A 23,841-nucleotide genomic window follows, 5' to 3' on the forward strand; every position below is an offset into this window, starting at 1 on the left:
AATTTTTTTTTTTTTTTTTTTTTTTTTTTATCATGTAACATCCGAGTTACATGAATGAACTAGAACTACATTCGAATGAGAGCGATTCTGAGGATGGAATGACTAAGAAAGACTTTAAAGAATTTAAAGTTATTACATATACCAACAAGGTGATCTTTCTTTTCGGTGACTCAATCCTAACAACTTCATAGTAATTCTATGTTTGACGACCATCTGAGTTATCAGAATACGAATAGCAAACGACGAATGAGAAACGAAGAAACAAAATCGCAAGCAAGGACAAGGAGGCTTTCAATGGTTGGCAAAGAAATGGTTTAAAGTTGAAACTGATCCATAGAAAAGCAAATAAAAACAACTTTTTTAAAGGTTAGATTTAATTTTGTATTCAATAGATTTGTAGTAAGAAACCACACACATGAGGAAGTTCCTCACATAATTGGACAAAAAAATGGGTGATATAATTGATGAAAGGTTTGAAGAACAAGTGGGATCTTTTAATGATTATTTGTGAATGAATAAATTTAAGGTATAATGTATAATGTGTTGTGATATCAACTTGCATTGTGAATAGGGAAAGGGAAGGCCACATTAGCAGCTAATTGGTAGGAACATAGGTGGTATAAAGCGTTGCCAAAGGTTGCTACTTAATTATGACCCCTTTTGCCTACCTTTGCTTTTGTGACTCAACCCACAATCACAATCTATTTAATTGTCACAATTACAAGGGTAACCATAAACTCATTGGATATATGGCTTTAGTTGTTGACCATATGTATTTTACATCACACCACTTTTTCGAGAAAATATTTTAAATAACAAATATCTTTAATTCTATAATCAAATCCAACCTCTCGGTCTCGACGTGAAGTTGGAGTTAGCCTCTCAAAGGTCACGTGCCACTAGATCCAAAAGAAGAAAAGTATAAGATTCTTAAAATGTTGAATCAAGTTAGATACATGAAAAGCAAAGCAAGCATAGGAGTTTTATTTTTGTTCTAAAGTTTTTGTTTTTAGTTGTTGTTTTGCTAAGTTACATTTCACTTTACGTCAAACTCTTGTGTATTTCATTCAAGTTTCCCAATATGAATTAAGCTCCTTTTTTGGGATTCAAAGATATGAATGAATATCCCAAGTAAGAAGAAAGAACTTTTTTTTCAACACAAAGCATCATACTTAGATCAGCATAATATATGTAACATCCAATTCCTAAAGGCTTTAAAAATAAACAAACAAAAGAAAAGAAAGCCCGAATTTTCATTATTGGAAAAACTATGGAGCAACATGATCAATTTAAATAAAATCATTGAAAAGAAAAGACTTACTTTTACAAAATTCAGAAGTTGTAGTTGTACTTAACAGTCACTGACTCACCATGGCTAAAACAAACAATAAATTCCAAAAGAAAGAAAATGAATCAGAAGAGAAACAGTAGTTATAATGGGCAGTAAAATCCAGAAACAGTTGAAAGTACAAAAATTATTCTCAAGACACATAGGGTTGCTCAACCCTTCAGTTTTCTGTGTCAATCATGCAGCGAAGAGACAGGCAGGCACAGGCAGTAGCATTGGAAAAGATGGAATGTACAAAGTAGAGACTTACAGAAAGCTGGAGAGAATATATTCAATTAGAGCTGCGGAAGTCATCAGCAATGGCCTCTGATTGTGGTAGGACGTCCCTTTGGAAACGGTGCTGCATTGTTCTTTCAAAATCAACTTCTGCTGTAGCTTTCTATCTGTTGGGTTACACACAAACACAATCATCAATAATAGTCATAAAGATTGTGAAATAGATACCTGTAATATGGAGAGCTGGCTATGGACTCTGGTCTGTCCCTGCTTTCTGAACCATCGATCATGTGCTCGTGATTCTAGTTCCAATTTCATTTAGAAATAAAGATAACTCGATAGATAAAATACTAATAATTCTTCTTCGAATTTCGACCCTTCTAATTTCAATACTATATACTTAACGAAGTAAAGTTTCATTTAAGAATCCAACTTTTCTAAAGTTACACTTTTCCAGCATTCAACCAAATATGTAGAATCCATACATGTCCCCCATCAAACCACAGTGATAGATAATGTCTATCCCAAATTTCCATTTTTGAAACCAATGGAGTTTTGTGGGCTGATTTGTTAGTAATAATGGAACAGAAATATGTTAAACGATGGCATCATCAACCAATTCTTTGCCAATGCTTGGTCCTGAGCTTTTATCATAAAAAGAAATTGGTGAGCCAAATTACCCCACAAAATCATGGATCATTTGGCCTCCATAGTGGCGTATTAGTTGGTCATCTTGTTGCTGCAATTGGTGATGCTGCTGTTGATGGTGGGCACTCTCAACTCGGTGGCGAAGTCCTAATGTTAGAGAGACAGATCCAAGTCCTCCAACCTCAGCCGGACTGGCTCGATATGGCATGAACCCCATCAATTCCCCTTCCATGTTGGACTGAATCCCTCGGTCCAATTTGGATTGTTTGTCTTGATCACACTGTTGGTTGCTACTGCCTACTCCATTTCTATCGCCACTTGAGGAATCCACCCCCAAGCACTGCAGATGATGACTGGCAATTTCATTTGCAACACCATGGTTTTTTAGAGGCTGTTGTTCACTACTGATCCAACCGGCTGTGTTTTCTATTGTAGAACTACCATCTTTCGTACCATGGCTTTTGTTGTTCATTTCGGCCATGCCCTTAGTTTCCAGCATGTGTATCTCTTCAACCATTGGCTTCCACACTCGCACTCGAGCATTTATGAACCAATTTGACACCTGAATTATGTGGTCACATTGTAATCATCATCCAATCGACACCATGACAATATGTGATAAATCAAGCAATACTTGTATTTAAACGATAATTGCAAGGTGAAAAGCTGCAAATTTTGATCTCATATACCAATAATTTGAGGAAGGGCAACGGCATCCTACTTAATGCTACAGAGCAAGCAGAAGGAAGCAAAATAGCAAAACAAACTATACTAACAACTAAATTAAACACCACCTTCCACCAAAAAGAAGTCTAATAATGAAAATAAAGAGTTATAGGCCCACGAATAATTATTGATTAGATAAGAAATCGATAATTGATAAAGTACTAACAAGTGATAACCAAGAGTTGACCCTACCTGATTACGAGACAGGCCTGTTTGAGTGGCTAACATGTGCTTATCTGTGTCTGTGGGGTACCTGGAAAGAACAGAAGATGCAGAGAAGTAATCAAATAACTTGAAGTAAGAAACTTCTCAAGTCAGCCCTGAAGTAGTAATCTAAGAGAAAACTTACGGGTGAAGAAAATGCTCAAAGAGCCAGGCTCTAAGAATTGCCACAGCACGTTCTGGAAGACCTCTCTGCGGCCTCCACACATGTTGGGATTCGAGGAATCCCATATTGACCATGCCAGATTTTTGCTTTTGGAAGCTCTGTTCCATGTATTTCAACCTAGCCGAATTCGCATCACCTTTGCTGCCGCTTGTCCCAGCGGAGGGGGATGACAAATCCTCACCTAATACCTTCCTCAGATACTTCAATTGTTCTGAGATGGCGTTCTTCAGACAGCGGAAGTGCCTAGAGACTGTCTTGAGCGCCAGGGAAATATAGGGTGTGGCAGAACTAAGACCAGCTACTGATTCAAAGGATGAGACTACCATTTGCATTTGCTGATGATATTGTTTGTATCTTCTGCAAACCTTTTAATACGATGGAAAATACATTGTAGATGTTACTAGAAGTGAAAAAGGAAAAAAGCAATCTATAAACTCTAATCTTGACTTGCAAGTTGCAGTAATACAAAATTATATTACAGTCTAGAACACAAAAAGTGGAAAATTTTCTATTGATTTAACTAAGTTAAGGAATCAATGTATGAGTGGAAAATAACAGGAAGATGTTAGCCAATACATTCAGACCGCGCCAACAATGGCAAAACAGCTTCAGCCATTCGCCATTTAGCAATAATAGGAAGCGCTAAGAAACTAAAAAAAATGCATTAGATCAAAACTAAAACTGAATAAATAGAACAAGTTATAATCAAGTGTTCTAATGCAACGAACCTCCTCTAGGATATATAGAAGTTTCGCTTTCTTTTGCTGATACTCTGGTTGATGAGATTCAGAAGAGATGCTCCCAACTCCACTAACATTTGTCTCATTCGAACCACAGAACGTAGAGGCTTCAGCACATGAACTATTCTCTTTAAAAACCTCGTTTCTAAATGCACTATGGACCGCTGAGGGACCAACTTCCCCAGATGTCTTCTCAAATACTTCATATGGTTGGACAAACTTTTGACCATTCGAGCCACAAAATTCGTCCAACAATAATTGGGCTGGCTTCAAGAATTTTGAACTCTTTAAAATGGTCGCATAACCAGTAAAGGGACCAAGAGGCCCTGTGTTTCTATATGTGTTCATAGGAGCTCCCATCGCGTCTTGAAGAGATTTCCCATGATTTTTATTGCCAATAGATGTTGGGTTTGGTAATCTACAAAAACTCTCAGATTTGCCAGATTTGGATTCTTGTGGATTTTTCAACACGGTCATATTTTCCTGTAATTCCTCTGATTCTTCAAACTGTGCGGTGGGCAGTTTAGATGGCGGATTCGAAGAAAGCGACAGAGATAGACCTTGTGGATTGGAATCACTCATAAAAGTTCTCAATTCTTCACCAGTTTTTCTTGCAATTGAACCCAATTCGCCAGTCCAGCTGCGGCAGTTATAGAAAGTTCTATCTGTCCAAGAACCAGTACTGTCATAAGGCAACACATTTGGCTGATCCCTGTACACAGGAAGAAGAGCAAGCTCATTTCCACTGCCTTCACAAGAACCAGTTTGGTTAATTTCAGTGAAATTATGCTGCACGATGGATGTCATTTCCATGTCCTGAGTTCCAATAGAGGCTGAAGTAACACCCTGAAGACTATTTTGGTAAATTGGAGGCAAATGCAATTCTCCTGCTACACGCTTTTGTCCATCCTGAATGAATGCTTCGTTGGATGGATTGTTAAAAGAGGTTGAAGTTTGGAATCCAATGCAAGTTGGCTTCAGTGAATATACAGTAGAATCCGTTACTTCCTCATTCAACATTTCACCTCCCAAAGAATTACTTCCACAGTTCACCACCCAATCTCCCAAAGAATTATTCATAATTTCCCCAGAGGCTTTCAACAAAGAGTTGGCAAAAGAACCCAACGAAGCATCTGCCAGAATTTGCCTACTGCATTGAGCAGGGTCTTCTGGCTCTTGACGCAACATTATGTGCCTTTGGTCCGATAAAACGTTGGAATCCCTTGAAAAATTAATCATCTCTGCCGGAAAAGAAGACAAATCATGAGGCAAAATCGCATTCTTATTAAAACTTTGAATTCGAACAAGATCCAGATCAAGCCCCGAATGCACCGAGTTCTGAAAACCCAATTGTTCGCCAGAGTTACTGGATAATTCCCCCACTACTCGCAAATAATTCTGCGGAACTCTTAGCTTATCACGCCGGCTTTGTTGAGCAACATGCTGTTCAAACCCATAACTATGTTCCATCCACCTAATTTTTCCAATATCCACAATATCACTAACACCACATAAAATTGCTTCAGTCCCCCAAATTTCCCAACGTTAATACACCATATAACGAGAAACCCAAACAAACAACAGTGTGGTTACCATCAGAGCCTGCAACCAAGTTGAAGTTGAAAATCTGTAAACCTGCAAGACATTACCCATAATACAATCCATCAAATGTACTCGAAACTCCAAAATCATGAAAGGAAAAAAACAGCGAGAAATCCAGGGAGAAACGGCAGCACAACACGAGAAAAGATGAAATCAAACTATAGAAAGACTAGGGCTCAAATTAGAGAAAGAGAGAAGCGTACGTAAAACGGTCTCAAATCTGAATTCAATAAGATAGCTCTCATGTTGCTCTCTCTCCCTCTCTCTCTCTCTCTCTCTCTTATTGAGTCTGGTAAAATCTACCCCTCTACCTCTGAAGTCGCGATAACTAGGCAATAATTATCCACAACGCTAGATGAACAGTGCGGAATCCCACACAGTGTCGGTAAAACCTTCACCAATGGAAATCCCCCACTCTTTAACTATTTATTATTATATTACAAATAATGATAGCCTAATGAAGCTCACACGTAAAACTCTACCTCCAACCTAAACTTTCCTAGCCCGCACCACTAGCCTCGATCAAGCTTCTACTCCAAGTCTTCTCTGAAACCCTAGGAAACGCCAACGGAACATGCAGAACGAAAATACCTCCTCCTCCTCCATGAGCCGAACCAATGGAGGAAGCTCATTCACAGAGAGCATCAAAATCGTATATCCGTCAACAAAATCAAAAGCACAAAAAAATCGAAAAAACTAAATACACACACACACACACACACATTCATCTATGCTTCAACAATTCAGACGGAAAAACGAAGAACAAAACAAAACTACTTTCTCGTTTCGCCAGACAGAACAAAAAAAAAAAAACTAAACTACAAATCTCATCGTCATTACACTATACGAAAGAAAGAAAACAAAACCTAACGGAAAGCAGATCGTCTTCTTCTTCTTCTTCTTCTTCTCTTCTTCTTCAATTTCCACTACTGGCTCTTCTTATTCTCGTTTCAAGTATAAACTACTGCTAAGGAAAGATAGTTACAAAAGTTAGTTCAAGAGAGAAATTAAGGCGTTCTGGCGGCGGAGATGACGGTGGCGGGAAGCGCCCGGTGAGGAATTCCGGCGGGGGACTTAGGGGGACAAATAGGGACTGGTGGAGAGAGGTTTTGAAGAACAATGATTGTGAAAAAGCAGAAATCTCGCCGTCAAGCTTTTAACGGTAAGAGCGCGGGTAACTGTTTTCTAGAGACGTTCCAAAAAGTGTTGAATTAGCCGTTATATTTAACGGCAGGATTAAAAAAATATTATATTTATTTACATGACGATGAGTATACGTATACATCCGCCCAAAAATTTGCTGTGTCGGTCCACAGCATAGTCGCCTGCCGGTTACAATAAATGCCACTGCGATATCCGAGTATTTACCAAAATGCCATTTTCGATGTGCAAGTTTTGGATTATTTTTTCTTATTAAATTATTTTTAAAAATTATAATTTTTATTAAAATTTCCTAAATAATTGAGGTTCTAATACCTCTTTCGAGCTTATGTCTAAACAGATACTCGATCCAACGGCCCTAAGATTGAGAGAAAATGACACGGTTGGGAAGAATTTAGCAATTTGAGCTCGCTTTTACGATGAAGCTCGAGTCGCTTTTTTTTTTATTATTATTTATAAAATTCAAACTAGGGTTTGTTGTCGAGGTCGGTGTGGGAGAGTACGTCTGACTTTATTGCTACTGTAAATTTGCTTTGTGATCTTCGAGTTTTCTTACCAGGCACCTCTGTCTTACAGCGTGACAACATTTCTACTCTTTCATTGGCTAGCAATCTTATTTCATACACGAACAACGCAAATAAAGATTGGTTATCACTTTGTTCATGAGAAGGTTCTTCAAAAAGCATCACGGTTCACTAATCGCTTCTAACAATCAAGTTGTCAACTTGTTATAGTAAATATCACCTCCGAGCTCGTTGTTATCGAACCATATGCCGTCTTTTAGTTATGGGACCATGGGCTTGCTCGTAAAGGCTTCCTTATCGATCATTGAAGGACATGTCTTCCTTCTTACCCCATTGAAGGCCACCCTTTGATCCATCACTTTGGCACACAAGATCTTGTCATCTCAACTCACCACCATGGGAGAACTTTGCGGAGTAATTATAAAGAGGTTCGGTACCAACAACGTCGATAATATCAACCAAAGCTTAAAACTTTTCTCTCGAACATAATAATTTTTCCAACAAAAAAATAATTTTTTTATTGATAGTCTCGTTTCTATATATACCATAACATTATCGACTCGAGCCCACAAAATAAAAAGAACGGAGTAAAGCGATGAGTTCATTGGTCGTGGATTAGAACCATTGAATCCAATGCTCTGATCATAGATGGCATCAAAGTACACGAGAATCTCTCAAGATAAGGAGCGGTTGTTGGCAAGCACCTAAGAAGAAATACAGATAAATGAAACGACCCTACGTTGAAATAAGAGAATTTTTGAAAACGTGTAGACAGAGAATTTTAGGGCGAAAATGCTTAAAAGAACTGATTAGCTAACCCAACTTGTCGTTTTTTTTTTTTTTTTTAATATATGATAAATTTCTATAAATAATATATTTTAAAAATAAAATTAACTTTTTATTTTATTATTTATTAAAAAAAGAAGATGAAATAGTAAGAGAAAGTACAAGTCGAGTGTCAATCCAACGGTCAAGGACGAAGTATCTATAGATCAGCTCACAAAAATGCCAATGGGATAAAACCAAGAGGTGGTCCCACAACAGCGTTGATCACAGACCATTAGATTAAGATCAGACGGTTGGTGACAATTGTGTAAAATAACGGGCATAGACATTTGAGCCGTGCTGGGTGACAGTCCAATCAGAGTCGGGAGGCGCTATGTAATTTGGGGCTGTCACAGTACTGTCAGTTCTACCTGGGTCACCCACGTGGTCTTGGGATTCTTCTTTCTACCAGACGCCCACCAAAAAGAGAAAAAAGAAAAAAAAAATAGTTTTTTTTTTTTGGATAAATAGAGGGCCACGTGGCGAGCATCTGATGCAGTGATTTTAATCGTCCCCCACATTCGCGTAACGTCTACAAATGCAACGTTACCACCTCATCAAAGGCAGAATGGAAGTTTGGTTCTCAAAAAAACTTTTAATTCCTCGTTGACCACAAACCAATAAGATCGCCTGACTTTTCTAACCACCATTATTATTATATATAATTTGTTCTTTATTTATATTTTATTTTTATAGATGGAATATTGGTGAAGGTAAATATTTTAAATAATCATTAATTATCTATTTTAAATTTCTTTAAGCTTATAAATACAATATTTTATCTATGTTATTTTTTTTAAATATAAAACCAAACTAAATTATTCCATAATTTTCATAAATAAAGCCAAATTTTGAAAAAAAAAAAACTAATTTTTAAAAAGTTTATAAAAACTATTTTTGTTTTTAAACTAAAACCAATATAACTTCTCGAGCAAATTTGGCATTTGATGCCCTCCAACATTCTTTGCATCATTTATAACATGATCACGTTACTCACTCCTCACTTCTAAGAGTACAGACCAATACGAGTCATTCCAACATTTTTGTCTTAGTTCACATGCATCCTAAGAAAATTACTAACAAAAGTAAAGCATGATTAACCATAAAGTTGTTAGGGAATGATCATGGGTTTATAATCAAAGAATACTCTCTCCATTGTTACCAGACATTTTGGGAAGTCCAAAGGAAAGACACGAGAGTCTATACTCAAAGTGGACAATATCATACTATTGGGGAAAGTCGTGTTCATCTAACAGTTATGATTGAACAATCGAAAGATATACGTTGTTGGTATAAGTAGTAACTTATTGTTCATCCCTATCTTCAGGAGAGCTCTGATTCAAACGCGTCTTGAATAGCTGGGAAATAAACGAAAATTTTGAAGAAGCAATCCAAATGGGATTTGGTTGTCTGATTTTTGTTGATATAAATGCAAGGCAGCTACCAACTTGACAAACCCTCCAAACACCTTCTCCCCCACCTATAATTATTCAATTCACACTCTATCTTTTTTTTTCTTCGTAACTAAAATATATATTTTAAAATTAATAATAAATTCACGTTGGTTCGGTTTGACTCAGTTTTATGTTAGAAAAATTTATGAAACGATTCGGTTCATAAAATTTTCATTTATTTTCGGACCCAAATTTTATCGATTAGGTTATTCGAACGAGTGCACGTAAGTGAAACAATTATTGCCAAAAATGGTTGAAGAATAAACTATGGTTTATTTTCTAGAACTTTATTACCTTTTTTTTAATATATTTCTTTTCAAATATTAGTACAAAATAAGGTTTTTTTTATAACATCACATCACAAGCATAAAGTGGAATTTTATTTTTAAAAAATTCAGAAATTAAAAGAAAAACCAAAATAAATAAATTATTTTTTAAAATTCACTAATTAAAGTATAAATGTAAAATAATTAATAATAATGAGAAGAAAAAAAAAAAAAAAAAAGAGCAAAAAGAACAATCAAGGATGACGTCAGCCCTGGAAAGATGACGTAATCACATCACGTCACTACAGAACCCGACCTACATCCACACCCTATATCAACTCCTAATGCTCTTGGGGCCTTATTCATGGATGTCCCTTTCACCTTTTATTTACCCCTCATTTTCACTTTAATTACTCAACTGCCATTACTTATGTATTTTTCTTTTCTACCAATTGACCAAAATAACCCTCCTAAGAAATGTGGGGCATGAAAATTTCCATCATTTTTACGGTATAGCGATAGGGTTATCGATGATGCTACCAATTATATTCATGTCTTTATCTCAATTTTTATTTTTGTTACTCGATAGATCTTAATTCATCGTAGCGATGATAGGGTTTTTTGAGTCATCATCGACCTTAGATACTCGGTATAGGCTTTGTGGGTAATATCTGTAAGCACCTCTTTATTACTTAATTAGAAATTCGAGATAAATTATATACCTATGATCGGCTACTCATATGAGATTCTCTCTATTCCTATGACTAGTGTATTATGTTTCGATGTAGCTTAGTCTAGTGATCATTTGTTCTTCACTGTTTCTTTAGCTAGATTATATGTGTCGGTGTTGTGCACTAGGGTAGCTCCTCCCAATGGTTATCTGGGCTAGATCGAATCTTTTATGTTAGGAACGGTAAGGATTGCTCGAACGACCCTTTTTATTCCAATCTATATATATATATATATATATATATATATATATATATATATATATATATATATATATATATAATTGATTGGAAAAATAAAATAAAGAATATAAGGCAATCACATGACCCTTCATATGTTTGAAGAAACCAAATAAAGAAATTTAAAAAGCAAACATGAAGTAGGGACCCCTACATTTGTGGGGCACTTGGGAGGGACATTTAAATTTAGAAGGACATATGGGCCGGCCCACAAGTTCGTAAAAAAAGTTTATATTCCTTTTATGCCCTTCATTTCTTACGTAATTCCTATTTTACCCTTTTTCTTTTTTTTTTTTTTGAATTTTTTTAAGATTAATTTATTAATTCTAATTATATTTTCCTAACTATGTAATTTTTTCTTGTCTAAAATTTATTTATATAAGTAGGTTTTTTTCTAACGAACACGAACCTTCGCTCGTTTCTCTTATTTTTCATGTTGTTTTCTCGTACCGTTATCTCTCTTTAGAGAAGAGGATGAACTTACTCACGTATCTCTTCCCGCGAGAGTTGTTCTCTTATTAAGAAAGAAGAGGAACTTTTCCTCGTGTCTAGCACAATGAGTGTCACCGATATTCGATCAACGCTCAAATGCATTAGTGTTATGTACGTCTCTTATTCGATCGAAGCAAATCACGGTCTAGATGGCCAAATAGACTCCTCTTCAAGCACAAGTTAAAGAACCCATAGCACACGAAAAGCCCTTTCGAGCATAAGTTAAAGACAATCAATTTCTTTCGACCGTTGTGAGTACGTAAGGTCGGGCTAAGACTTCGCAAGACCACGTTTAAAACCGAGTAAGTAGTATCCTTTTGCTTTACAATATGGTTAGTACAATACACCTCCTAGAGCTTATATAGTCGAAGACATCGAAAAACGCATACCCACACACCTACATCTTGTCTCACAGCCTCCATTTTCAGCTCTTTTCTGGGTTGCAGAGATGGAAAGACAATGAACAGTACATGAACAAGGAAAATATTTGGGTTCAATACCAAAGCACAATGGTGTATGCCAAACAAGTCAGTGGGTAACCAAGATTTCACATTCCTACCTTCCTAATATAACTAGAAATTCAATCACATAACTGTGGGCAAACATACAAGCATGTTACTGGTACTAGATTTGAAGGACGATGTTGTCGGGGCCGAGCATGTTTCCTTCGATTTGTTTTCCCTTGGGTATGGATAAATGGCTGCCAATTCCCGAACACGACATAGAACAGACTCCGGTACTTGCTGCAATGCTTGCTTTCGACCAAGAACAACCTGCCCGGATAGAAGATTTCAGCATAACACAGATTCAAAAGCATCAAAATTTGTAAAGAACAAGGAACAAAATCCAACCTTTCTTCTGTTTTGTAACTGGGTGTCACTTGCCTTTAATAGATTTCTCCATTTATCCTGAAATCGATACAAAAGACGTTGTAATTCTACTGATTAACGATGAACGAGTAGTTCGAAACTAGTTGAAAGTAAACGGAAATTGGTTTTACCTTGAGATCGACCGACGTTCTATGTGAAGATGATGAAAACTGAAGCCTTTTTATTTCTGTCCACCTTCCGACTCCGTACTTTGAAACGCCTTCTACCAACTTCATAACCTCGGAAAGAGTCCATGATATGTGATGCTTCCTACGACTGTTGCCTTTTTGAGTAGTATTACCTTTCGTGACGCACTCGTCTTCAGTATTCTCATCTTCGGACTCGGCTGAGAAAGACTCCACGTCGTTTTTATCTTTTATGCATAGGATCCTATTGTCCTTGATCTCCTCCGGCTCCTGATTAGGATATGATAGCGAGTTAAATAGAAAGTACAACGAAGATTAAGAATAGCTTCTCGATTTACAAAACGGCATCGTTCTTACCCAACATATTCTCTTCTTTGTCGAGTGACCTTCTTCGATTGGAAGACCGAACGGAACCTGAATACAACCTCCGTTGAATGATTTATCCTTGGGAACGATTGGTGCTGCTTTAAGTTTCTTTTGCCATTGATGCCTGTGACACACGGAGGGGAGAGATTTATCCTTGGAAGCTTTCAGAGCGCTTTTCTTGAAATTAGATCTCGATTTTTGTTCAATCGACTCTTCACTGTATCTCCTAGGAGGCTTTCGCAATCTCTTTTCTGTAACGAGTGTTTCGACTTTGTTTCCTTCATTAAAAGGAACGATTTTAGATTCGATATGCTCAGAATTTATTTTCGAGGAGTCGCAGCTTGAAAGCCTCTTCCTTTTCACAGGCCTGTCGTCTGACATATTCTCGTCGTTCAAGCACGCAGTAGAGCTACCTGAACATCCTGACGACCCAGTGCTCGATGAGATCATAAGTTTGGCGTCCTTTTGATCAAAACCGACATTATGCCCTGCAACTGACAAACTATTTTTAAGCTGAATGTCTCTTATGAAAGGAGAATTCCAGTCACATAGAGGTTTTGGCCCCAGACCTCCAGCAAAAGACAAATCAACACCAAGATCTGTTGAACAAAAACCTTGTGGGTAACCAAAATCCACATTGCCTAGAAAAGAAGCATTGCATGAACCGGGAGCTAAATTGAAGATATCATCCGTGGTTTGACGGTTCACTGAACAATGGAAAGAAGAAGGGTTGTGATCAAAATAGCGTAAAAATTCCAAAATAACTCCGTTCCAAGCCAAGTTAGAGAGATTCTCACCAGTTCCCGAAAGTTTGTTGATCCCAGAACACGCAACATCGTCAGTTCCTTTCGATTTTTCATCACGGACCTAGAAGTACAGAACTATTTTCAAATGGTGTCTTGTTAAAAAAAGAAGAAGAAAACGATCGAGTAGATGCCACAGACAGGTTCAATCTCCGGTAGCATCGACTCTTAGCTGGCCACATGAATGACCATAATGATGTCAAAACAAGGAAATTAGTGAAGCAAAAGGTCAATCCTCTAGTTGGATTTTCCATTTAAAGCAAAATGTCAATGATCCAGAACAGGCTGATATGCGCAATCAATGGTATTCTATCGAATCGATACTCAAATACATCACAGTTTCCTTCGATAATTTTGCTTGGTTCTAGTGATATAAGGCTTTATCTAACATAATTCACAATCCAAGTAAACAGATCCGAATTCCTTGGCTTCAGCACACTAACCGCGCAGTTCTCTTCCATTATCGTCATGGAAAAGTCGCACGCAAACTTGCAATCAATTTCTTGGGACCTTGATTCTTCCTAGTCTTCTATAATCGAATCAAATTTTATTTCTAAACTAGGTACCGAAAGACGTGGGCTCATAAAGAATTAATACTCATGCAAAAAAATCGAAGACCGTCTACTACAGAAGTTATATTTTCAAAATAATGACCCGACGGATAGCTAATCCTGTAAAATCAGAAAAGTCACCAATAATTGAACAACGTCAAGAATACACAATCTGCGCTTGATGAAAAACATTAACGTTATTACTACAGTTAATGCGGGTGGCAGGAAGGAGCTGATACGTTTTCCCATAAACGATGGAACAGTGATCAAAGTGATGGACTGATATACCTCTAAACAATATTGAAGAACGAAATCATGAAAAGAACACGGAATTAAAATACTTGGCACTTAGATCATACCTCTTGCTTGGTTCTCTCTCCTTCTAGTGTGAGGCTAGAATGTAATGATTCTGCGATAACGAATTGATATTCATTAGTAGAGAATAAGTGAAGGCATGACGCACAAACGACGACGATATTTAGTACGGAAAGAAGGGAAACAGTAATTTCTGGTTAATTCTGAAAAAACGGCAGATAGTAAGAACCATGGATATCGAAGAGACCTACAACATTTAGTTGAAGGCGATCTTAAGATTTAAACTAGCCAACCCAGGAGGGTAAAAGGAAAAAAATCGTGAACAAGAGAGGAAAGAATAAAAATTTCTCAAGCGAAACAAACGCAATTATCACAAATAGAATGAATAGGAAGTTGAAATCCCCAACAAGTGATAAAACACGGTATCAATGCAAATGTCGGTAAGTATTAAAAGTGAATCCAGACAGACAAACGCATAGATCAATGAGATAATTACCACTATCGATCTTTATTTGATCAAATTCAACAGCAAATGAAAAATTTTCAATGCTTAAGCACTTATGAGAGTGGAACGTGTTGAAATCAAGGACACTGCCAGGAAAGCATTTGTTATAGTCCGGTTGCAAGAAATGTTCCACCCCTAAGACATCATCTTCCGGGGCAGGGAAGATAGATAAATCCGAGTCGACCTAGAAGGAAAAAAGAGGAATCAGAACTATCAACTTCCCAGGGGAAAAATAACATTACAAAAAGACAAAAGATCGAAAAGTAAATTTATGTCAATATCGAGAAAGCCCCCATCAAGTCCATAAGACTTTCCTATCAAATTATCGTGTTCAACTTCAACCTTCGCTAACCATGATTACGTCTGGATAATATTTTCTCCATAACTTTATCATGCATGATGCATCTCCTTTTCATCAACGTTATGACAAGTATTGAAGGAAAAGAAAATGCTATGTCCAAGTGTAGATTCACGAGTTCAAGCTAAACTAGATCGGTGTAATGTTGCAGTATCTCTAAGGGGAAAGGGGAGCAATAGGGTATACACTTTCCAAAGCATAACATCATTGTAAACAAATTTCCCCCTTCCATAATGATCCCACATGTAGACATAATCAATTCGATAGCAAACTAGAACGATAACCAACACAATTGTAAGAACATTAAAGAAAAATAACCAACACAATTGTAACAATTATGAACTATGAACTATCTACTGGATTGAAAATCATGCATACATCAGGAAACTCATAAGTAAACATTTTCGTAGCCTGATTGGAAGTCATCATCGTTTCCTTCGACGCTGCATTCATCACGTCGTGGATACAAGCAGAGCCTCTCCTTCAAACAAAAGGTGTGCCTGTAATTGAAGAACAAAACACATGTTTTAAGTTTGCAATGTAATTGGAATGGCATAACAAAGAAACAGAGACGGAGAAAGAGAGAAACAATTGCAATTCCCTGTCTAATAGAACGCTCAATTTGCACAAAAAACGACAGATTAAGCAGATGCAACGGAATTAAGAACCAAACATAATCACTCCGATCCTCATCAAAATCAAACCCAGGTGGACCTCAGGCACACCAACAGTAAGAGCAAGACACAAAACCATTGAAAAAACTCCATGCAGCCATAGCTCAAACTAGCACTGACCCATCAGACCAAGTAAACAACTATTACGAATTCATCGAGAGTTAGGTAAAGAAGACAAGCACCCAACAACCAAAAAACGCAAAAACACAGAAAACAAGCATAAAAAACAACAAAACCACAAAAAATTAGAAACCCGACAAAAGGGGAAAAGGGGAAAGGAAGCATAGCTCAAAAGGGAAGTACCACAGCTCAAATTCTGAAACACCCAAAGCTAGAAATCAACGTCCGGAGCAGAAAAGGCTAAAAAAATTCACAGAACAGAGGTACAAATCAAACACATTGCAATGCCTGAGAGAGGAAATTGTAGAGACCCAGAAAGAAAAATGGAAAGGAAAGCGAGGAGATGAGGAAAAAGGGTGACGAACGGAGAAGACGAAGCAGCAGAAGAGGGAAAAAGGAGTGAGGAACGAAGCAAGTGAACAGAGCGGTGAACTTTTAGGTGACGGATTTGAAATGGGTTTGAAAAAAATTGGATTGAAATGTGGAGAGTGGAGTCCGGAAGAGGTAGGCGACAAGTCATCGCCATTTGCCGCCTTAACGATCCGGTCCTTCACGAGTCATTCTGACTCGTAATTCGTGAAAGTTAAGATTTCCCACGCGCCTCTTTCTCACGCGCGGCCACGATTCTCAATTAAAATTTTAATTTTTGCTTTTTTTAGTTTCACGCTAATCAATAAAAATTTTGTTTAGATTTCTTTTTTTTATTTATTTGGATTTTGTTTCTCTTTTTTATTTTATATTAATTTTTTTTTAATTTTCATCACCCAAATGTCAACTCAGCAGTAGTTTTGAAACATTTATCAAATTTTAAAAATAATAGCAACACCCGAGTAAAAAAGGGGTACATGAGTGAACTAAGACCATATTCGATTGAGAGCAATTTAATGTTTTTTTTGGAATGCATGTGTAACAGCTCAAGCCCACCGCTAGCAAATACTGTTCTATTTGAACTTTTTCTTTCGGGATTTCCCTCAAAAATTTTAAAACGTGTCTTCTAGGAGAGGTTTCCACACCATTATAAAAAATTATTCGTTCTCCTCTTCAATTAACGTGGGATCTCACAATTCAACTCAATCGAGGTCAAGTGTCCTTGATGACACTCATTCTCCTCTCTAATAAGTGTGAGATGTCACATCATGTTACTGAAAACAAAACATACTAAAAAAACGTGTATTAGTGTCTATAACAGATAACGTGACTATGTCACAAGAAATTCAAATCTAAGTGTATATATGTTCCCGAACAAATTGAGATCTTATATGTTTTTATTTGAAATTTAGGAAATAATTATGAACGGCACACCTCATCATCTACCATTTTTACAAGAATTGAATTCACGACGGCAAAAGATACTGAAATTCGAAATCATACGGCAGCGTCTCCACCGTGGGCGGCGTTTTGGAATGTCCTCTGAAGCACTCCACCATCGATTTCCTCAAACTCCCCGACGTCGGCAGCTGGTTGCACACCCATTCCACCACCGCCTTCATGTCCGCCGCCGCCGTTGCTGCCGTAAATTCTGGCAAGCTTCGAACTAGAAGCTCTGGCACGGCGACCCTTCTGGAGCTGGTGACCACTATCGACGCCTGCAGATATTCTAGCTTTGACCTCTCGAGCTCCGCCGTTACCGCCTCGCCGCTGTATATTCGCACCGCCGGTGAAGACCGGGTCCCACAACAGAGGGCGAATGTCACGTTTGGGTCCGATGATTCCAGGCCGTACAACTTCCGGACAACGGCTTCTTTGTTGTTATCCTTGTTTGCAATGTTTGAAAAGTCAATGGATTTGACTATCATTCTGTCTCGTTGACTGTTTTAACCGATATTGTGTTCTTTGACCCATTAACTAGAGTCAACTTAGTTTTATATATAATATTGATTTTTTTTAAATGAAAAATTAAATTATAGTGTGGATAATTACCTCATTGTTCATCGAGAATGGTTTCCTTAGAATGAAATGTTCTATGGCCTGTGCGTTTATGGTGTTGCCTCCAATGTTAATCATTGCCTAAATCCAAAACATGATTTAAGTTTTTGGTTAGAATAAGGTTGTTTAATCAAAACAAACCAAACAAATATTTTGACAGTTATGTTCAGAAGAACGTTCGTTAGACATTTTGACGTAATTAATAATGATTCTGTCTTATCAAAACATGAATGATAAGAACTTAAATGAACGATCGACTTATAGGTTATGATATAAGAAAAAGGTTGAATTTATAGCTTTTACTTGCCTTATTCAACAAAGCGGCTAGTTTTTCTGGAGAAGAAGGCACTCCGTAGTGGAGGAACCCCTGAAACGAACAAAATTTGGTAAGAAACGTCTTAATGGAAATTGAAGTTAAAAGAATGATATTTTTATCCACGCTTTACATTCATGATACAAGCATTGTACATGTTGATCCAAAACGCCAGCTTTTGTTGGTAATTCAATGGCTTTAGATCGACGGTTTGTAAATTGCTCATCAGAACCCTGTATTCACCAAGAGTCCATAGTGGCAAAGATTAGAACACGATGAAGACTAGCTTCATGGAGCTTAAAGGTCGTTTAAAAGTACCTTAACTTGGTTATGAGAGGGATGAATGTAGCACTCGCTATGGATTTTGGATCCATGGAAGTTGATGTGAATATGACTAAGTTTTTGTAAGGACCAATATCCCTTGGAATTGACTCTTCGTTTTCGAAGATGCTGTAAGGATCTTGTTGTCTCAATTCCTTATGTAGTGAAAGACCTGAGTTTAAGCCATTCTCGACTCGGAAGCTTCTCGAGCTCAAAGAAGAATGCAATGACCTCGAAATGGGACCTGACTTCTCTAGCTCCATTGTTCTTGAGGTTCTTAGCAATCTCACATATATGAAGTTTAAGCACTTTATGATGCTCTCTGATAACTTGTTCGGGTGCCAATTTTGAATGTTTTCTTCTAACTGAATTGGCATCGACACATATTTTTGGGGTGGCATGTGTAATGGACTTCGCTCCCGTCGCTGAGAAAAAATGAATTCAAGTGTGCTGTTACATGTCACAAAATTGCAGAAACCTCAAGAACCAAATGGAACGAAATACAAGGTACCTTTGGAGAAGGATGTTGGGGTTCTCGTAACGGGGACGGAGGGACGAGAAGGCCACTCTTTCTAGGAACTCGTTCTTGGAGTTTAAGCTCCTCGAACGGAAGATGAGTCGACTTCTTATCTCTAAGATCTTCATTTTTGGCATCCAATCTAAAGGGATTGAGTGCATAATCTCCCTTGATGGCTTTGCTAATGAAGTGAAGACCCTTGGTGTCAAAAGTTGGCTTGCTAATTGGGTTCCAATTCAATGGTGGTTTGTAGGGTGCGTTATTGGCTTGAGCTGGCTGCTCAGAGCTCCACGGTTTGGACCGTGTGGCTCGTTGTTTCTCACTTTTCAAGTCCTTTTGAAGCTCGGTGATTTGAATTTCAAGCCTTCCTATTTCACTCTCCACCATCGCTAGCTCTGCCAACAGCTCCTTCACCTGCATTGCATGTCAGCCCGAACAGCTCGAACAGTTCAAATATCAACTCACATCAACACGCAGCAACGACATAATGTACCTCTGGCATATAGGGCCGTGAGTTCAATTTCACTCACCAACTCAATTCCCATTCAATTAATTGATACAGTCATTGGCTTTAAATGTCGGAACTAACACATATCTTATCAACATTTCAGTCGAAGAACGGGAGAATTTCTATTACACTTACAACCCGAACGTTCAAACAAGATCAAAGAAAAGTTGTTTTAGGAATCCACTTGTTGGGATCACATCATGTGGTCCTTAAAGAGGGAGACAAAGCAGAAGTTGTAACAGAACTATGAAACATGTCCTTTCAACTATCAAGTGTTTTTTTTTTTCAAAATTTTAAATCATTAATGCTAATTTTATTTCAAATTAAATCTATATAAAAAAAAAAAGACAGGACCATGTCAGAATACCCCACATTAAATATCATCTGACATCACATTAAATATTATAATGTTTAATTATATTCTATTTTGTTTATAATACATTAAAAAAAAAGTAGTTGAATTATTTACTAATAATATATATCTTTCATTATTAAATATTTTAAGAAGTTTGACCAAGTTTTTTAAAATAATAATAATAATAAAGGAAGGAAATAATTGGTCAAGAACCTTTTTTAAGGAAAAAAATATAATAATGTAATAAATATAGTACAAATTATAAAAAACTAATATGAAAAAAAAAAAAATATTCATAATATTTATTTATTATTATTTTTTTTTAGAAAAGTAAAAAAAAAATACTCTATCATATTTGTTAGATGAACACAACTCTCTACAATGGTATGATATTGTTCACTTTGACCACTTTGAGTGGGCTGTGCTTTGTGGCACGACTAAGTTTAGGGCATGACTATAATACCACGTTAGATGAACACGACTCTCCACAATGGTATGATGCTGTCCACTTTGAGCATAAGTTCTCGTGGCTTTACTTTATGCTTCCCAAAAAGACCTCATACTAACGGAGAGAGTATTCTATTGACTAAAGGCCAACGGTAAATTAATTAATTATTACTATAATTATTAATTAATATCTAGATTGATCAAAGGTTTATGTGCCTTTAACCTACGAGGACTAATCTCGAATGGGTGAAAAATGGGACAAGGACTGAGAAGAGGTTTTTTCGTTAGCTAGGAATAGAGATTATATTCCCGATCCTCAACCTCGAATCACACGTCCAACTGAGAGCAATTTTGAGAATATGATGATTAAAAAAGACTTAAAGAAAATGAAAGTTACTATGTATACCAACGATGTGTACTTTTCTTTATATTTTATTACTTTACAAATTTCACGTTAAATTTACGATAATGTTTAATGTAAACGGTACATTATACATCAGCATGAGCGTATTTTAAACGACAATTAATATTTCTATATATTTTTTTAAAGTAGAAGATTCAAATTTCTAAACCGTACGTTTATCGTACCTTGGGAGGAAGGAAGTTTGTTGAGATGGGAAGTGGTGAAGCATTTTGTTGTGTAGTAAGACCATCTAAAATCTCATGCACCTTTTCCTCTTGATGCAGCAATTTTTGAAGCATCAACACCTATCCATAAAAATATGACGAAGCTCGAACATTAAAGATTCATAAGTCACAACTCATCACTACATCGAATATAAACGTCAAAAACTTTAATTATTTATAAAAATCTTAAAAGTAAAGTAGAGTTGGACAGAATTATAACGTTATGACGAAACTCGAATTTAAACCCGACCCGAATCAACAAAATTTAACTCAACCCAATCTTTATTGTTTAAGCTCGACAGTCTAAGTTAATCGAACTAGATCGTGTGGAATCTTATTGAATATTTGACAAGACATTATGTACCTTGTTAAAAAATCGATCCTTGTTTATCAACCACACATTGTCTAATCAAATCAAATTCTCTCTCGATATGTTCCTCAAAAAAATTCGATTCGTGCGGATTCTTCCCCCAACTAAGATCATATAAATATCATTAACGTGGAGAACAAAACTAAAAAACTCATTAAAAAAATAATGTTTATACGCTTAATTTTTTCAAATCTCGAGTAAATTTGATGTATTTATTTATTCAATTGTTTCTCTATAACTTTGATTTATTTTTTCTTTCCAATTTTCTCTCTACTTTATTTATTCAATTTCTCTATTTTATTTAATCTTTTTTCTTCTAAATTCTCAAAAAAAAAAAAAAAATTATGAAGTAAAAACAATATTTTATTTAATTTCCATTATTGTAAGTAATAATATTTATTTAGAATGAATTAAATAAAAAAAAAAAAAAAAAAAAAAAGGTGTTTGGTGTAGGTTTGTTTGGAAGCTCTTCCTTTGAAGCAAAGCTAACAATTATTAAAAAAATTCCCTTTGCTAAACCCTTCAATTTAAATTAAAAATATCCTAATTATAACATTAAATTCTCATCAATTATAACATTAAATTTCCCATTAAACAAGCTTCTAATTAATAATATATGATAAGCAACACCAACAAACCTCTCTTTCAAGCTCTTCCTTCTTCCTTTGTCCACTAACCTTCTTCTTCATCTGCATTTAATCATTCAATTCCTATTAAACTCGATGAAATAAAATCCGGGTTTGTTTCGTTATTGAACGAATACGAGTTCGAAGAGAGTTAGACTAAAAAAACGGACCAAAGATTCAAACTTTGAATGTTGTAAGAGGAGAAGAGAAGAGAAGAGAAGAGAGAAGCTTACATATTGGGAGGGAGAGTGTGGAGGATGAGGGTGAGCCATGAGGGTTAGTTGATATCAGAGTTGGAGGAGGAGGAGATCATGGGGATAATGAGGGGTTAAAAGCAAAGAGGATGGAAGATTATGGCTTGGAGGTGAAGGGACATGGTTGGGGTATGGCGACGTTTTATTTGGTGGGGAAGATGGCGAGGAGCTTTCAGTTCGAGGAGAGTGGTGCTGGTGGTCATACCTTTTCTTCTCCAATGAGTACTCACACCCTTCCCAATCTAAACAATGTATTGTATGGTACGAGTACCGGCAAGAATACTGGGCCTCGAAGAAGGTGGATTGTGAGATCCCGTATCGGTTGAAGAGGAAAACAAAGTATTCTTTATAAGGGTGGAAATCTCTCCCTATAAGATGAGTTTTAAAAATTTGAAAGGAAAGTCTAAATAGGACAATATCTGCTGGCGGTAAGGTTGAGCTGTTACAAGTTGAGTTTTCTTACGTGGGTCGAGTTTGAAATATTGATCTTTTAGTTTATGATATAATGTTTTGGGTTTTCTTACCTGGGTCGAGCTTAAAATATTGATCTTTTAGTTTATGATATAATGTTTTGGGTTTTGTGACGTGGGTCGAGCTTGAAATATTGATTTTTTAGTTTATGATATAATGTTTTGGGTTTTGTGACGTGGGTCGAGCTTGAAATATTGATCTTTTAGTTTATGATATAATGTTTTAGGTTTTCTTACGTAGGTCGAGATTGAAATATTGATCTTTTTGTTTATGATAATGTTTTAGTTAATTTAGGGTGTAATCAGGTTAGTTTTTACATATGGGTTTGTGAAACATTTGTATCGATGATATTATTGAGACTATAAATACTTCTTCTTTTTGCCCTTCACTCGACCTAGGACGGTATCAAAGGTTTGCTTAAAGAAAGGAGTTTTAGCTAGCGTACTTCCAAGGAATGGAGTTCATTTATCGACATGATGTAATGAAAAGAGTACATAAATTTCTTAATATTGGTTTATTTATATTTTTCACTCTAGTCCCGTCATGAGGCGGAGGTCGAGACTAAGATTCCACTTCGAGGGGTACTTCAATTCGTTATTTTTCTTTCTCCATTCTGCGCTAGACGCTATAACACGTTAAAAAAGTACCTATGGAAGCATGAAGCTATAAAGAAGACACGAACTATGAACTAGGGGCATGTGTCGAGGAGACCAACCAAGTGAGTTTGAGGTTCGACCCGAACTCGTTAATTTATTTTTGTTTTGTGTTAAATCTTTTTGGAAATTTAATTCTATTCATAACAATGGTTTTTAATATAAACCTTAAACAAAAACGAAATTATAAATAATAAAAATAAAAAATTAATTAGTGAAGTGATTAATAATAATAAGAATGCTTAAAAGAGTATTTTGCTGTTCTTTTAAGGATAATGATACAGCAAACGGCCGTTTAAAAATTAGTTAGGCTTCTCAACTACCACCAAAACATGTTCTATTCATAACAATAATGTTTTTTTTTATTATATATATTTATTTCAAATTT

General features: G+C 36.4%; 3 protein-coding genes across 10 annotated transcripts; all 3 read right to left on the reverse strand.

Annotated features, from left to right (window-relative positions):
- Window positions 1-644: 644 nt before the first annotated feature.
- On the reverse strand, window positions 645-6,796 carry LOC111452410 (BEL1-like homeodomain protein 1). Of its 5 annotated transcripts, XR_002712133.1 has the most exons (7): window positions 5,872-6,099; window positions 4,055-5,701; window positions 3,288-3,691; window positions 3,131-3,191; window positions 1,599-2,774; window positions 1,322-1,375; window positions 645-899 (listed from the first exon to the last, which is right to left on the reverse strand). XR_002712133.1 is itself a non-coding variant. In XM_023093114.1 (5 exons), the coding sequence occupies exons 2-5, from the start codon at window positions 5,534-5,536 to the stop codon at window positions 2,241-2,243; spliced, it is 2,481 nt and encodes an 826-aa protein (XP_022948882.1). In that variant the 5' UTR covers window positions 5,537-5,701; window positions 6,535-6,796; the 3' UTR covers window positions 689-2,240. The 5 variants fall into 5 exon arrangements, 2 of the variants coding, with proteins under 2 accessions (XP_022948882.1, XP_022948881.1); XR_002712134.1 differs by lacking the exon at window positions 1,322-1,375; XR_002712132.1 differs by having other exon boundaries at window positions 689-899; window positions 1,322-2,774.
- A 4,853-nt stretch (window positions 6,797-11,649) lies between these two features.
- Window positions 11,650-16,500, reverse strand: LOC111452393. Of its 3 annotated transcripts, none has more exons than XM_023093093.1 (10): window positions 16,249-16,499; window positions 15,650-15,771; window positions 14,905-15,097; window positions 14,453-14,502; window positions 13,537-13,606; window positions 13,309-13,446; window positions 12,731-13,233; window positions 12,359-12,643; window positions 12,210-12,266; window positions 11,650-12,131 (listed from the first exon to the last, which is right to left on the reverse strand). In XM_023093093.1, exons 2-10 carry the CDS (start codon window positions 15,722-15,724, stop codon window positions 11,943-11,945), a joined length of 1,560 nt encoding a protein of 519 aa, XP_022948861.1. In that variant the 5' UTR covers window positions 15,725-15,771; window positions 16,249-16,499; the 3' UTR covers window positions 11,650-11,942. The 3 variants fall into 3 exon arrangements, with proteins under 3 accessions (XP_022948861.1, XP_022948862.1, XP_022948860.1); XM_023093094.1 differs by having other exon boundaries at window positions 12,731-13,227; window positions 16,249-16,497; XM_023093092.1 differs by having other exon boundaries at window positions 12,731-13,446; window positions 16,249-16,500.
- A 798-nt stretch (window positions 16,501-17,298) lies between these two features.
- Window positions 17,299-22,449, reverse strand: LOC111452055. 2 transcript variants are annotated; one of them, XM_023092586.1, is made up of 9 exons: window positions 22,309-22,449; window positions 22,088-22,138; window positions 21,041-21,160; window positions 19,137-19,556; window positions 18,629-19,050; window positions 18,438-18,537; window positions 18,299-18,358; window positions 17,986-18,072; window positions 17,299-17,819 (listed from the first exon to the last, which is right to left on the reverse strand). In XM_023092586.1, the coding sequence occupies exons 1-9, from the start codon at window positions 22,345-22,347 to the stop codon at window positions 17,400-17,402; spliced, it is 1,719 nt and encodes a 572-aa protein (XP_022948354.1). In that variant the 5' UTR covers window positions 22,348-22,449; the 3' UTR covers window positions 17,299-17,399. The 2 variants fall into 2 exon arrangements, with proteins under 2 accessions (XP_022948354.1, XP_022948353.1); XM_023092585.1 differs by having other exon boundaries at window positions 18,623-19,050; window positions 22,309-22,448.
- Window positions 22,450-23,841: the final 1,392 nt, after the last annotated feature.

The sequence above is a fragment of the Cucurbita moschata genome, unplaced genomic scaffold (genome assembly GCF_002738365.1).
Source record: "Cucurbita moschata cultivar Rifu unplaced genomic scaffold, Cmos_1.0 Cmo_Scf00014, whole genome shotgun sequence".
NCBI classification, from domain to species: domain Eukaryota; kingdom Viridiplantae; phylum Streptophyta; class Magnoliopsida; order Cucurbitales; family Cucurbitaceae; genus Cucurbita; species Cucurbita moschata.